General features: G+C 45.8%; 1 protein-coding gene across 1 annotated transcript in view; it reads right to left on the bottom strand.

Moving 5' to 3' along the window:
* SETD7 (SET domain containing 7, histone lysine methyltransferase) overlaps positions 1-15,600 on the bottom strand; it is a 48,814-nt gene extending 33,214 nt beyond the window's left edge. The window contains exons 1-3 of the mRNA XM_061192584.1: positions 15,153-15,600; positions 14,332-14,464; positions 5,852-5,981 (exon numbers count right to left, since the gene is read on the bottom strand). Coding sequence (XP_061048567.1) covers positions 5,852-5,981; positions 14,332-14,464; positions 15,153-15,182 — 293 coding nt within the window. The 5' untranslated portion in view covers positions 15,183-15,600. The remainder of the gene's footprint in view (positions 1-5,851; positions 5,982-14,331; positions 14,465-15,152) is intronic.
* Positions 15,601-15,810: the final 210 nt, after the last annotated feature.

Below are 15,810 nucleotides of genomic sequence, written 5' to 3'. Positions count from 1 at the left end.
TAGTGAAATTTAGTTTTGTTCTCTAAAAATAAACCCTGAGAAAACCCTGCTGGCCATTGTTATCAACGGATAATAATAGTAACAGCAGTAATAAAATATAATAGTAATAATGATAACAATAATAATCCATCCTTGATCTTGAGGACATTATGCTAAGTGATATGTCAGACAAAGACAAATACTGTATGTCCCCACTAATATGTGGAATCTAAAAAAGCCTAACTCATAGAAAGAGAGTAGAGCAGTGGTTGCCAGGGGCTGGAGGATGGGGAAATGGGGAGATGTTGGTCAAAGGGTACAAACTTCCAGTTCAACTTGGCTTGAATCTCAGCTCCAGCTCTTACCAACGAGGTCACCTGGGGCAAGTTATTTCATCTCTCTATGCTTTAGTTTCTTCATAAGTACAACAAAAAAGGATTATAAAATCTACTTCACAGATTGTTGTGAAGGCTACATGTCCAGCGTTTGAGCAGATGGTAGGTGTTCAAAGTTATCCATCTCATTCCCTCTCCCTTTCTAATACATCACAAAAATCTTTGCCTCGATCAGAACTGTTCCTTAGAATACAGATGAATGCATTTGTTGAGCCTGGTTCCAACAAAAGCGATACAGAAGGGACTTTTGCCTTGTGTGGGAGGTTGGGATACATGAGTTCCAGCTCCAATTTCTCTAAAATGTGACCAAGCACTTTCTAAAAACCAAACAAAAGAACTCCTGCATGGACCTGTCACCTGGAAAACATCAGCCTTCTCAGTGGCTCATCAGATGGGCAGCTTCTCTTAGGTTACCTGGTCAATGATCAACTACAAGGAGCCCGCTTAGCTGGATTCATTAGTGGAGCAAATCAACATCAGAAGATGACTTGGGCAGAGGAAGATGAAGTCATGGAGTAGCAAATAATATCTTGAAATCTAATTGGCGTGTCAGGAGGAAGCATCAATAATGTAAAAAAAAAAAAAAACCTGAATGAATTCACTTATCTCTATCTCATAATCAGGCTAAAAACCACATGATGCCCTAATATCTCACAGCCCAAAGACAATCTGCATTGAAATATCTCTTTCTTGTTACCATTCCAAGATTTCGAGAAGTCCTGCTAAATTGTCTTTACATCCACAAATCTTGTCTGAGATGAGAACAATTCAGGAAGAAAATACATTAACATGAACATCCAGAATCTGGGATTAGTATAAAAAGTAGAGATGTGTAAATCGAAGTATTCTGCGTACTAAACATTTTGTAATACCCCACAGTACTCCAGCAAATCACTGGTGCCAGAGGACTCCAGGAACCACACCAAAGCCTCAAGATTCCTTTCTCCTCTCTGTATAAGTGCCTTTATCTCAGGACCAGAGCAGATGTTAGGAAGTCCCATTACCTAATCTTAGGACAATCTTCTTCTTTCCTTTAAAAAGGGGGGAGGGCTTCCCTGGTGGCGCAGCGGTTAAGAATCCACCTGCCAATGCAGGGGACACGGGTTCGAGCCCTGGTCCAGGAAGATCCCACATGCCACGGAGCAACTAAGCCCGTGAGCCACAACTACTGAAGCCCGTGCTCCGCAGCAAGAGAAGCCACCGCAATGAGAAGCCCATGCACTGCAACAAAGAGTAGCCACCGCTCACCGCAACTAGAGAAAGCCCGCGCGCAGCAACGAAGACCCAACGCAGCCAAAAATAAATAAATAAATAAATAAATTTATAAAAAACAAACAAAAAAAAGATCTCAAAACTAGCGAACATTCTGAAGCTTCTGAAGCTGACACAGTAGTAAAAAGGTAAAAATGTACATTTTGGCTATTTAAACTGGTTTAGAAATAGCTAGCTAGTTCCTTATTTTACCTCGAGTATTCTCTGCCAACAGCGGGGTCAGAGAATAAGATGCTTAAATTCTCTGCCAACAGTGGTTTACCTCTGTGACCTGAGGATAGGGGTAAAAAAAAGGGGGGAGCATGTTCACTTTTTACATTTCTGTATTTCTTGAAGTTCTTTTTTCTACCAAGTATTTGCTACCTGTGTAATTTAAAAAAAAAAAAAAATTCTGCTTCTGTTTTTCCAGGCCATCTTTCCTGGTGATCTGAATATTTAAAATTCTTATTCAGCTTTATCATATTCTACGTAAAGGGGAAAATTGATTCCAGAACTTTCTTGATATAAATTTTTATTTGTTTGAAACCTTCTCATAAACCACACACCCAGTCTATGGCATAGGTTGTGGTGATAGTTTCATGAACGTATACTTAACTCCAAATTCATGAAGTTGTATATGTTAAATATGTACAGCTTTTTGTGTATGAATCATGTCTCTAGTTAAAAAAATAAATCACAATCAGGTTTTATATAAGATTAGAATGCATAAGGCCAAATCTTCTGTCACTACACTAGAATTTTCCAAACATAGCCTCCCGTAACTGCAAATAAAGCCTTCGATGGGAACATAAGCGAGTACTACAGGTTTGAACAACTTCTAAAAACTCTACCATAAACCTTTTGTTTCCTCAATTGTTATTTCAAAACCTTGATGTCACCCTTTTAGGAGGAATTTTTCCAGACTAAAGCCTCCTGACTGGCAGTAAAAGCACTGAGTGCCCACTTTGTTTTACCCAATACATCAGACCCTAAAAATTGGGAGCAGTAATAGGGAGAAAAATTAATAGAGCAGTGTAAACTGAGGTGCTGCTTCATTAGAGGTGACCGACTTCTCCATGACCACTTCCTGCATCCCCCTTAGAAAGATCTAATAGATTCCACAGCCTTTATTTCAGTCATAAGACTCACTCACTAACTTTTCCGCCAATCCTTTTAGCAGATGTCTCATAACATGATTATCATTGGGCTTACGAACGAAGGTGACGAGGACCTTTTGAGAAACTGTCATCACACTGCTTCATCCCATGTCATAAAAGCAGTGATACTGACCTTCTCCCCTCAAGGTATTACCCCCATCTATCTGCAGAAGGCTAACAAGGGTAAACTTTTCAGGTCCTTGCTAATGCCACCACTCTTTGAGTCTACCATTGGACCCAAGTCTCTCCAGGTGTTTGAGTGGTAGGTATAAAAACCAGTGAATTCGTGCCTCTAAAAGAAAAAAGAAAGGCAATGAATTTCTTTCTCTTCCATAGATAGATACCGGCCTAGTGCTTCAGCCTCAGCCAGGGCTCCAGCTTTCCCTGGTCATGACTTCCATGCAGATCACTGCATTTGTACAGCACGCTGGGGGAACTGGATGAAGCTGGTCAGAGCCAGACGTGACTGGCTTGACACAGGGAGGGAGGGAGGCAGGTGCTTGGGAAGTCTCAGGCCCCACTCATTCCTGACACACTGGTTGGGAAGCTCAGCCTAGCCCTTCAGCTCGCTGAGTCTCAGGTCTGTGAAGCAAGCCCGTAACCAATACTAAATTCAACGAAGCCTGCTGGACTGTTTTCCCAGAGTCAGTCAGTTACTGGGTATGACCTTCAAACTACGAGATTTAAAACATCAGCGCGCACACGTGCGTGCGCGTGTGTGTGTGTGAATTCTACCCTCTTTTTCGTCTCCCATCCTCATTCAGCAAGAATTTTTTTTTTTAATACCAAATTAACAGAAAGTGCTATGAAGCATAGAAGATGGAACAGATACAGATTGTGCCCTCAAGGAAACCTCTCTCCTGTAGGGGAAATAAGACATTTATATAAATATATGTTTGCTGAATGAATAAAAGAATAATTGCATGAGGTAAACAGTGACACTTTCCAGAAAAGAGTTATAAATAAACTTCTATGGAAGTGAGGCAGGGAAAGTTTCCTTCTGGACAGGTTAAAGGAATCGTGAGAGAAGAAAGCACTGATACCAAATCGAGTAAGACACTGCTACGGGACTCAGTTATCCACCAAGGCAGAAGAAAGGAAGCAGAATATTCGACCATTTAACATGAATAGTTTGGAAGCCAATTTCTGCTAAAAAGAGGTGGGGTGTGGGGTTGAGGACAATGGGAAAGAGAAGGTTGGAATTAAAATAAAAATTTACAAAAGTTCTCTGATGGGTTTTTATTGCTTTCCTCACCCCTCCTTATATCAGATAATTGAGAGCCTGAGGACCTGTTAATATTTTTTAAAAGCGGCTCACTCCACCTACAGAAAAGGGATTCTGGGTTACAAGCCAGTCCCTGCGATCACCCTTCAACTATCAGCTTAGACGTTTTCTTTCCTGAAGGAATTCCAAGGTATAAGGAAGCTTCAGCTTATCACCAATGTCAAGAGTTTACAGTTAAGTGGTGCTGTGTCCCACAGAATCCTATAACCTGCTTTAGCTAAATCCATTTCTGAATTACCCAGTCAAGTGGTATGAAAAGAGCTAGTCCTTCCGTGGCTCTGAATTCCTCTAAATGCTGGAGAAATTCACACGACCACTTTTCATTTCTGAAGCTGACACGGCTTAAAAGTCACTGTTGGAAAGCTGAGCCCATGCAACCGTATCTCTTCTTGAAAGAGAAAAGTCCTAGTTATTTCCACCTATCTCAAGAGGGTGAGGAGCTTCTGCCTCACAGCGTTCTCACACAGGGGGTGAAAGCAAGGTAAAAGAACCCTGCTGTGAAAAATATTTTAACTAGTGGTGGAACATAGGAAATACTAGTTACGACATCAGTATTAAGGTATCACACACAATGTCCAGTCATCCCGAAGACAAGCATTTAGAACACTATGAGTCTGGAGCTGTACCCCTCCTATATCTACCCATCTTACTGCTTGGACCGTGATGACGTGGCTTTGAAGAACTTTGCTAAATAGTCTCTTGACTAATCTCAGGAGGAAAGAGAATATGCTGAGAAAATTATGAAGCTGCAGAACCAATGAGGTGGCTGAATCTTCTTTCAAAAGGAGATCAAGAAACTGGACCATGATGTCTGAGAGTGTGCTGAACACACAGTGAGTGTGTGTTACACTTGGAAAAGAGCGTGAATCAGTCACTACTGGAACTACACACAGTGGTCCCTGACAAAAACGATCCCCACTTGTGTGACTTTATGGAGACTCATTCATTATCTGAACGAGGAGGTGAAATCCATCAAAGACCTGGGTGACCACCTAACCAACCGCTGCAAGATGGGGGTCCCTGAATGTGGCACGGCAGAGGCTCTCTTTGACAAGTACACCCTTAGAGGCAATGATGGCAGAGCTGAGTCTTAAGCCATAGCCATGGGGGTGTAACTAAGCAGGATGCTATGGGACCTTCCTGGGACAGACCCCTCCCCCATATCCTCTGCTGGAGCTCCTCTCTGAAGTACCCAGATAACAGAAGCTGATGCACATTTCCGGAGTTGTTTTGCAGATGCTAAAACCACCACCAGATGGAAGAAATTAACTACTTGAGGTCATACATGGTCATGACTATGTAGCCCACAGACCTACTGGTAATGTTAACACCTGTGACACCGCCCTGTTCCCTCACCATCAACCAAGCAGAGAAATGTGTGCAAGCTGATCACACACTCTGGGACTCCCCTCCCTCACCTGGTGTTTAAAAATGCTTTCCCGAAACCCATCTGGGAGTTTGGGTGTTTTGAGCACTAATTGCCCTGGGTTCATTGCTTGGCGCCTGCACTAAACGCTGCACTTTCCTTCACCACAGCCAGATGTCAGACTGGCTTTACTGCACACGGGTGAGCAGACCCAAGTTTGGTTCAGTAACAGGGGGTGACTGACATCCCTGGTCCCCAAAGCAGTACACGCATGTTGGAGTTACTTTGACTTTTTCTATAAATTGTACTAAAATATTCACTTAAATTCTCTCATTCATATCATTCCTCCAAATAAAGTAATTTGGTACCTACTCGCCACCCCCCACAAAACAAAATAAAACAAAACCGTGAGTGCTACCTGCCATCAAAGAAGAAGAACTTCCCCCGTCCGTTCTTTTCTCCGTGAATGAAGTTGCCCTCAAATCTGTCTGTGGAGGAGTAGGTGACTGTGCAGAAGCCGTGCGGTAATCCATCATCATCCAGGTGCCCTGGAGAAAGGGAACCACAAGGCAAACCTTAACATCTTCCACGCTCACCCACCGTTATCCGTGCCCAGATGCTGCCAGCAAGTGCCCCGTGCAGCTCAAGAGTCCCTTCCCTGCCTGAGGGGAGAGCGAACACCAAGCTTTCTCTGCCCGCATCAGCACCATCAACTCCGCTCTTAGGTACACTTTAGAAAGGACGGCTCCACCATAGAGGGCCTTAGACACGTGTAAGGTTATGAACCAAAACCACGCTCATATTTCACTGGGGACCGAGAGTTATTCTCAGAAATAACACCCGCAGTGTGAGTTTCAGTTGACCCAGTACTTCCCCACACGGTGCCGCTCACGTTTGGAATTAACGCCCCGGAACTCTCATGCTTAACTGAAACATGGTTGAGATGGCACACTGTCTTGGCAATAAGTTATCTGGTTCTAGAACTAAGTATACAATACGACTTCACACATCATTATATAGTATGATGTGGAGCAGTGCTAGCCAGGCGCCCTCTGAAAAGGATAGAGCCACGTCTTCAAGACTGCCCTAAAATCTACACCTCACTGTACGAACACACGAACCGCGAGTCCCTCTAAGCTTAAACTTACGCTTAACGTTGAACTTACTGCTTTACTTTCCAAAATCTTTCAGCTTTGAATGTTCAGTAATCACCTTGTCATACACCCTCGACCCACTGTGTTCAGAGGGTTTGCGCTTTAAATGTAGCTGGAAGTACCCACATGACCATTTAAGCAGTGACTTTGAACACCAGCAGCAATTATTACACTGTAATCTGGTTCTTCTTGGGTCACCGATGGGTGTACTCTTATATTTACGTTGACAGTCAATGTTTAGGTTTTTTTATTATTATCTACATATTTCACAAAATCCAGGAGTCACCTCACTGGTGTCTCCCCAGTCATTCTGGTGAACTAATTTTGCAGAGGCGGGTGAAAATGAAGGCAGCAGTTAATCTACTGGCCTTCTCCTGGGTTAATGACCTGAGTCATGGATGAAAAAGGTATAAAAGCATTAAATACTGTGTGCAATGCAGGGACATTAAACACTTAAATGTGGCTTCCAGATGGCTCACAGACATAAAAGAAAGCACAAACCATATCACCACAATGAATGCTTTACTCTCCTAAAAGAATTTCTTCTAAAGTGATAAAAGAACATCATCCCTTAGAAGAGATAGTTAAGTAAGCTCTCTTACAAAGAATGTAAAAGCTCTTTATTTGTATTATTGATTACATAAACATAAAATAAAAAATGAACAAATGCACTGTTTTATTGCTACAACTGATTCTGCATAGAATGAATTACCTAGAATATATTGCATTAAAACACGGCTACTTAAATAAATCACAATCAATAAGGTTCCTTTCCTCTTAACCCAAATTTTTTTCTAACAAGGGCCAGGAAATTAATGGTTAGGAGGGAAGTAGGCCATAATTGCTTCCTTCCTGCTCAAAAACCAAAAACTGTACCTGACATAATTCAATGACACTTGAGTCATATGAAGTAATTTGGACAATTATTTTCTAAATATCTACTGATGGCGTTTCTCTCATTGAAATAAACTATATCTACTTTTTCTCCTTTCATTAAAAAAAAAACACTCAGTGTATAGTTAAAAGCTTTCTTTTATGAAATGTTGCTCAGATCAAATTAAATTTAGCTATTTGCATTCCTACAAATTTAGTATTCCACTTCTGATTTAGGTATAACTATCAGAATAATCATTTTAGCCTTATATTGAGGTACTTACTAATTTATTGAAAACGCTTTCCCCATAGAAAACAGTTCACATATTTCAGAGTTTATAAAGTTAATGTTTGATAAAATTAGTTATTCTACTTCAGATCAAGAGAAATATTATGATAAACATGAACACTAAGGGGAAAAAAAATCCAATGCTAATTCATTTCCACCTTTGCTCAGTTGCCAATAGTCCTATCCTATTTCTGAATAAAACACTGCAGGTGCACCCTCAGCAATGGCATTTAGATATTAGAGAAACTTGGAAGCATCATAGAACACACTAAAAGCACTTGAGGGACAGTACTGAACCCCACACTGAGATGAAAGCAAAAAAATCAACCCCGCTCCATGAAGGATGCTTATGCCCATGCCTCCTTCCACAGGCCAGTGAACAGAAGTCCCATCACCTTGTTAGGCTCTAGGGAGGGAGAACAGAGAAGCTGCTGAATGATGGCTGTTTCTCTGGTGACATTGTGTGTTTAGAAAGAAGGCTCAGACTTGTGACGATTCCCGGCCTTTCTAAAGGTGCTTAGGCTGTTTGCTGTGAGAAATCTCCCTCTATCAGATCACAGCAGAATCCTCTGGTTGGCTCACTTGTTTTGTTTTCTTCTCATCCTTCCAAAAGGAGGATGATGTGATCAATGACCAGGATGTGATCAATGACCAGGATCAACGAAAAGGAGCTAAAAGTTAAGGCTTGTGATCATTCAAGACTTCCACCCTGAATACGTAACAGCCGGGGGTAGTGTTCCTAGCAGTAGAACTTTATGTTTAAAACAACAGCCACAACCAAAACAATAACAACAACTAAGGGACCGTCCAAGGAAAGAAACGTCAGAAAGAAAAGACATTAGGCTGGGACTTCCCTGGTGGCGCAGTGGTTAAGAATCCGCCTGCCAGTGCAGGGGACACGGGTTCGAGCCCTGGTCTGGGAAGATCCCACATGCCACGGAGCAACTAAACCCGTGCGTCACAACTACTGAGCCTGCGCTCTAGAGCCCGTGAGCCACAACTACTGAAGCCTGCGTGCCTAGAACCCGTGCTCCGCAACAAGAGAAGCCACCGCAATGAGAAGCCCGCGCACCGCAACGAAGAGTAGCCCCCGCTCGCTGCAGCTAGAGAAAGCCCCCGCGCAGCAACGAAGAACCAATGCAGCCAAAAATAAATTAATTAATTTAAAAAAAGAAAAAAAAGAGAAGAGATTAGGTTCCTGAGACCTCATATCTCCTATCAATGTTAGTGCTAGAGGAGCTTCTGGTACAACTCTTGTTCCACTGCCATTTGGACAATAAGATCATGTAATATTTGTCTTGCCAGCAATAGTCAATTTAATGGAGAGGGAGACTGATACACAGAGAAGAAAAAAATCTGTATACCTACTACGCATCAGGCACTGGGTTATGTAATTTCCTGTCATTTAAATTAAACCTCACAACCATCCCTCAAATTCCAATCTTATAGATGAGGAAGCCACCGCTATGTGCCCAAGAAACACATTAACTGCTACCCTGAATGCGCTCATGGATGCTGAAGGCCCCCTCCCCCAGTCCTCCAATCCCTTTTCTCTCTGGTCAAGGGCAAACTGGCTGAACACCCTTTCTTCCCTGCTGATGGTGGAAGAAGCGACCTCTAAAGAGGGAGGTGTTCTCAGGTCCCAGGCAGAGAAGTGGAAGACGCCTTCGTAGTTAAGATAGTTCTCACAGAACCACCAGGATCTTCACCAGCATATCCTGGCGGCAAATGCCTGTCTCTTCCAAGTGCTACCCAATGCAAAGAGCAACACTAGTCCAGCTTGCTCTGATTGAGATCAATCTGTGCAATGCGCCAAGTCAGCCAGCAGCCTTCCGGGCCAATTCCCACTCAACAGAGGTTGAACGCCAACCCAAACAACAAGGAAAACCCACTTGAATGACTGCTCTGTGTTGGGAATGCGGTCCCAGCTCGTGTGCCGTATATCTGTCTGCAGCACGGTTTTAAATATTGACTGAAGTTAGAGGAAGAGGGAATAAAACATAACCGTCTCACAAGTCTAGTTTTTCACTTTGTTCTAAAGATCATTATCTACTGAACAGAGAGAAAGTTCAATTTTTTCCCCTCGGGTTCCCTCGGAGCTTTTTCCTGAACCTGATGAGAGCCAGGCCTGTATTCTATGCAGTGATGGTACCTCTCAGCACAGGAAATTCCCTCTGGATCGGACACCTGGCTGCTTACTGCCTCAGGCTTATTCACAGGAGATCTGAGTGTGTGTGTATATATGTGTGTGTTTCCCTCAGAACCAGAGGCCCTTACATGCATTGTTGGTTTTGTATAATAGAACTACTTTAAAAAAAAAAAAAAGTAATAATAATAAAAAGGCAAACTTATTCTGTTCAGTGCAAAGAATGTGCCCTCATGATGATACACTTACGCTGGTGGTTAAAAACATAATTTGAGTTTTGAGAGTAATCCCTTGCAAGAGTTCAATTATTAGTTGTGAGGGTCTTAATTTTAATGTGAGGCCTACACATAGAGGGTGCTACCAGGACACCTAGCCTGTATTTTTCCTAAGTGCAGAGCATTCGCAGTCTTATTAGAGACAGGCAGGATGAGATATTAGGGGGACTGTTAGAAATGCTCTTAATATTTGAGGGGTTGGGACAGTGAAACACGGAGATGCTTGTTTTCATTCTGGCTCATTAGTTCTGGAGACTCTGCTATTTCCCATTTTTGAGGATTCTTCCTCGATGTCTCCTTTATGTTTCGAGGCCTTTCTGTTTTTTCCAACCCTCGTAACCGCTACTGCAAAGAGCCTTTTAGGCGATCGCCTCACCGGCTCCCCACTGCCTGTTCATCCCATCCTCCCGCCCTCCCAGAGCAGGGCCTTTATCCTCCATTCCCAGCTCTAAAGAGCCCTCACATGGCCCACGGCCTCCAGGATGGAGTCCACAATCTCGGCCTGTGACGAGCCTCCTTTCCCTGTCTCACCCTCCACTTTTCTCCTCCCAGGCCCTCTGTTAGAGCAGAACCCAGGGATTCGTCTCTGAATGTGCCTGCATAATTGCACTCCTCTCTCTCTTTTTTTTTTTCCCTTTCTTTTTAATGTCTTTGTGCTCCTGGGTTAGTATTCAATTAGCTGAAATTCCTTGATGATATTAATGAACCACACATAAGGGTGTCCCTTTCCTTGTAGGATACCAGTCTCGTTGAATTTTGCCAATCTAATTAGAGAAAACTTTTATCTCAACATTTTCATTTGTATTTATTTAATGAAGTTGTGTCTTTTCAAATGCTTATTGGTCATCTGCGTTTTTCTTGTGAATTATTGTTTCATTCCACACCTCTCTTTGCTCCCAAAGTTCCCCTCTGGACTGGACTCAATTCCACGCCACCTCTTCAGGGAAATCCTCCCCCATCTATTTCCCCAAGCTAGATGCAATTTTTACTTCCTCTCAACCCCCATCATTCATCAGTTTAGATGTGATATATTTATTTCAAATTATATTAGGGACCACATTGTATTCATCTTTGTGTCTACCTACGGGTAGACAAAGAAATAGACGTAATGACTATTTCTGTTCCCAAAGCTAAACAGCACTCCCTGAAGAAGCAATGAGCCTCAAAGAGTTTTTTAAAAACCACAGCAGGAGCTCAGGTGATGTCTGCAGGCCTGCTGAGGCCCAGGGCTACCTTCCCAAGGGAGCACAGCCAGCAATGTACACAGACACTCCCTCCACCCACCTGCCCTCGGGGATTCATCCTCCCTGAGCTTAGAACTCCACCCAAGCTACAGTTCCACCCGACAGAGAATCAAAATGTACATGAGGTGACAAAAGACTCAAGTCTTGAAGAGACCAATTTCTTCCCCAGAGTATGTTTCTAAGGAGGAAGAAAAAGAAGAAAAAGGGTATCTGTTGCAGAGGCTGTAAGTTAAATTCTCTTTCCCCAAATACATTTTTCTGAAAGTCACCAAACTCTTTCAGAACCAACCTCTAAAGAGTGCCATTGATAAAGAACGACACTGACGCAACATTTAACTGTTGCTTCCAAACTCAGTTGCCAACTATTTCATATATTTGACTGACTCATTAAAAATAAAGAAAGATGTAGAGAGACAGTTTGGTATGGTACAGTGGGGTCCTGGAGGTCCAAGCCTGTCTCCTACCTGGCTGAGTGTCCTCCGATTAGTTCTTAACTTCTCTAAGCCTCAGTTCCCTCCTTTGTAAAATTAGGATAATATTAGTACGCACGTGATAAGACTGAATGGATAATGTGTGTGTGAAACACTTAGCACAGAGCCTGCACATAGTAAGGACTAAACAATTACAGCAATGATAATTTCAGCTAAGACAAATAAACTACCGAGAGCACAGGCTCTGTATGTGGAGAGAGGTAGGTTAGTTGGTACTTCAACACCAAGATATTCAGACGGGCCTTTTACCAGTCCCCCATGCATGTGTTAGATGTTAAGTAAAGACCATTACAGACAGCACTTAAAAGTCCAAGAGTGGCTAAAGAAAAGCCTACTTTTACACATGCGCTCTAGACACTGTGTGAGTTTGAGCCTTGGGTGCATCTAAGGATTTTTTAAATTTCTGTGTTACTCTAATTGTTTACTGTTAGGTACAACTGAGTCACCATGTGTCCCGGATTGCCCCACACATTCAAGGTTTAAGCCAGTTGTCCCAGCGTAAGTATTAAACAGTGACCCTTCTCAAGTATGTTCTGATTTTGGACAATAATGCATATGGTCACCCTATATAACAGAACCTTCCTTGCTTATATGAAGAAATTTCTCTGCTTTCACCCATTGAGCAATCTCAAAAACAACATCGATGCATTTCTAAAGCTGCTTGTTCACATTCTGCAAGGAGCCTGGGACCGTGGACAACTGGGCCTTGTGCTTCCAAACAGCTTCAAAGGGGAAGATGGGTTAACCTCGGGAGCACTGCCTGTGATCAAGGGTTTGCATTAAATTTTTATGAGTAAAAGTAAACTTTGAAGAATGAGAGCCAGTCCTAACAATTTGAGAAGAGCATTTTTCAATTATCTTTCATAATATGAAGGCACACGTAGTCAATAATTTACATTTAAAGAAGGCTTCCTACTAACATCTTTGGGCCCCAGTAAGTCCCAACATTGGCTTTACTCATTGGAGATAAACAGTTCAGGACACTGTGAAATTAAAACACCACCATCAACGCTCCTTGAAGCTGGATAAAGAAATAAGAAGTTTCACTAGTTACATTAAGACAGTTAGCTTTTATAGAATTCAGAAATATTATTCTACTTACTCTCTCCTTAAGACCTCGGGAGCACTACAAAAGGAGTCAATTACGTTGCCATAAAAACTGATTTTTTTTTTCTCCCAAAGTAGCAATAAGTATGCATCCTCATGCATCTGTAAGGGTCGCCACTTTGTCTTTCTTTACCATTTCTGAGAGCTTGTTTATACAAATTAGATAGCAACCATATTCAACCAAAAGCTTAAAAAATATTTACCTAGATATCTGGTTAAAATATTCCGGAATAATATCACGCAACACTGCAAAACATCACGACGTACTGTGTACGGTAGAATCAAATAAATAAATACGCTAAAGAGTATTTTCCAGTATTCACTGTTACAAAATCATAACATCTCCTGATACAAACAACTAGATTGTATAACGTCCCCACCTCGCTTTTTAGAACCAGCAAAAAAAAAAAAAAAAAAAAAGGTGGAGAAACTCAGCAAAACAAAGTGGCGAGAAAAGTCGGGGGAGGGGCGCTGGAAGCGAAGGGGCGGAGAAACACGACACCAAGGCGGTGATATCACCCACAGCCAACTGCATGGAATTCAGAAAGTTAAGTGTCACCCAGCAATTTCAGTCCGGGCTTGCGGCGCGCCTGCACAGCGTGGCGGCGGCGGCACCCGCCTGGGAAGCAGGAAGGGGGAAGGGCGGTTTGACTGAGTTCGCTCGGGGGCAGCAGAGGCCAGGGCCACCCGCCTCCCTGCCGGCGTGCGTTCAAGCCCCGGGTCGGGAGCGTTGTCCATGGCTCTGCAATGATTTCATCGTTTCGGAGAAGCGACCGCCCGGACCGCGGCTGCCACGTGCCTGGTCCAGCCCCGTGCGCTGCGCCGGAGGACGGACCCGGACGCGGCCGCGGTCACCGCGGGTCGCAGCGGCGAGCGGAAGGAAAGGGCTGGCGCCCGGAGAGGGGCTGGGGCTTGCCAAAACCGGGCGGGGGGATTGCTCCACGGAGACGGCCGGCCGCGGGGGGCTGAACTCCTGCGCACCGCCACCTCCCATCCCCGAAAGGGGGAAGGCCGGAGTGCCCGGCAGGTTTCGCAACTCCGAAGGCGGATGCAGGCGGTGACCGGGCGGGATGGAGCAGCAGCGCTCTCCCGGAGACCCCGGCCCAGCCGAGCCCCGTTCCCGGCCTGCGCCCCGCCGCGCAGTGCGCGCTCCCAGCGGCATGGCCGTGGCGGTCCGGCCCCTGCCCAAGCAGCGGGCCACCCGCGTAGGGGGCAGTGGCGGCCGCGGGGCCCGGCGCCGCGCCGGTCGCAGCCCGCCACTCCTTCCGCGTTCCGTGCCCTCGGCGCCTCCTCCCCGGGCCCCAGAGAAATGCCTGTACCTTCCACAGCCTCCTCCACCATCTCGTCGTCGCTATCCATGGCGGCTGGGGACCCTGCCCAGCTCGGGGCCGCGCGGCTGCCTCCCGTCCCTCCGGGTGCTCCCGGCGGCTGAGCGAGCGCTGGGGCTGAACCCTGCGAGTTTGGAGGAGGAGGAAGAGGAGGAGCAGTCGGGGCTGGCTCGCACTGCCTCCCCCTAGAGCCCTTTCAATTCCTTGGCCTTAAGCTGCTCCCGCAGCAGCCGTCCCTCCTCCTTCGCCCACTTGCCCCTCGCTTCCGAGGCTCCGGGGTGCCGCCGTGGCCGCCGCCGCCGCTGCAACTTTCTCCTGTAATACCCCCTCTTTGTTATCGAGCAGCTGATCCGCTGACATCACCCAGCGCCGGTGCGCTCCCTCCCTCGCTGATTGACAGTTCCCCGTCCCTTCCCAGAAGTGAGGCTCCTTAAAACGAAAGACGCTCGGGGTCCGCGCTGACGCTACGCCCCAGCCCACCAGCCTCCGGGCCCATCAGGGTTTATCTTTTGCTTCTGCGAGGCTTGGTGCGCTCCGAGCGCCAAGCCTGGTCCTGGGCGCCGCGGGCTCCTCGCGGGCACTTGGGACCTCCGGGTATCCGCCCTCTGGGGCTCAGAACTCCGACCTCCAACTGTGCCGGGGACCACTTGGAAGTCCGCGTGCAATGCCCGCCAGTCCCCCCTCGGGACAGCCTCCAAAGAGCAAGGCAAGCTAAGGCAGCGTTCCTAAAGCTCCAGCGCCTCAACTTCCTCTCGCCCTCGCCCCCACTTCACCCCGTTTGCCACCCGGAGCTGCACGAGTGCGGCACGCACTGGAGAGCAGGTGTCTCCGCGTTGCCACATCACATCCGCGAGCAGGTTTTCCAAACTCAAGGGGGTGACATCCAGCCCAGATGCGGGTCTGCGGCTCCCACCCGTGCGCGCTGCGTCCCCACCCTCCTCGGGACCGTCAGGCGTCTCGGGTGATTCAGAAATTCAGCAGATCCAAATGGCAGCGGGCTCTTTATCAGGCAGGAAACAAGCGGCGCGGAAGGCCTGGCAGTTCCCTCCTCGCGCTTGTGGTAACAGAAAAGGAGCCACCGAGCGGAGCTACTGAGGAGGGACCCTCCGTCTGGCGCGCCTCCCCCCCCGTACGTGTGATGTCCCCAGCCGTCTCCCTGTTTCTCCAAGTGCCAGCCTTCCACAGATTCGGGCTCTTTAAGTGGAGAACATCACGGGGCACCCGCTTCCCAGCCCCGCCACTTAGCGTCATTATGGCGTTGCCTCTTACAGGTGGCGGCAAAGGGCGGCTGTAAATAGCTGGTTAAATGGATGCAAATGTACACAATGTGCCGTGGAATTACCGGGTGCCGCTTTGGGTGTCTGCCAAGAACAGCTACCGCACGGAGGGGGCGGGGGGGAGGATAGGAGGGAGCCGAGAAAGTTGTTCCATTTTGTTTTCTGAACCACGAATGAGACTTCGTGGATTTCA

This window comes from Eubalaena glacialis, chromosome 5 (genome assembly GCF_028564815.1).
Source record: "Eubalaena glacialis isolate mEubGla1 chromosome 5, mEubGla1.1.hap2.+ XY, whole genome shotgun sequence".
NCBI classification, from domain to species: Eukaryota; Metazoa; Chordata; class Mammalia; order Artiodactyla; family Balaenidae; genus Eubalaena; species Eubalaena glacialis.
The sequence above is the reverse complement of the archived record's forward strand: the minus strand, read 5'-3'. Positions and strand labels throughout refer to the sequence as shown.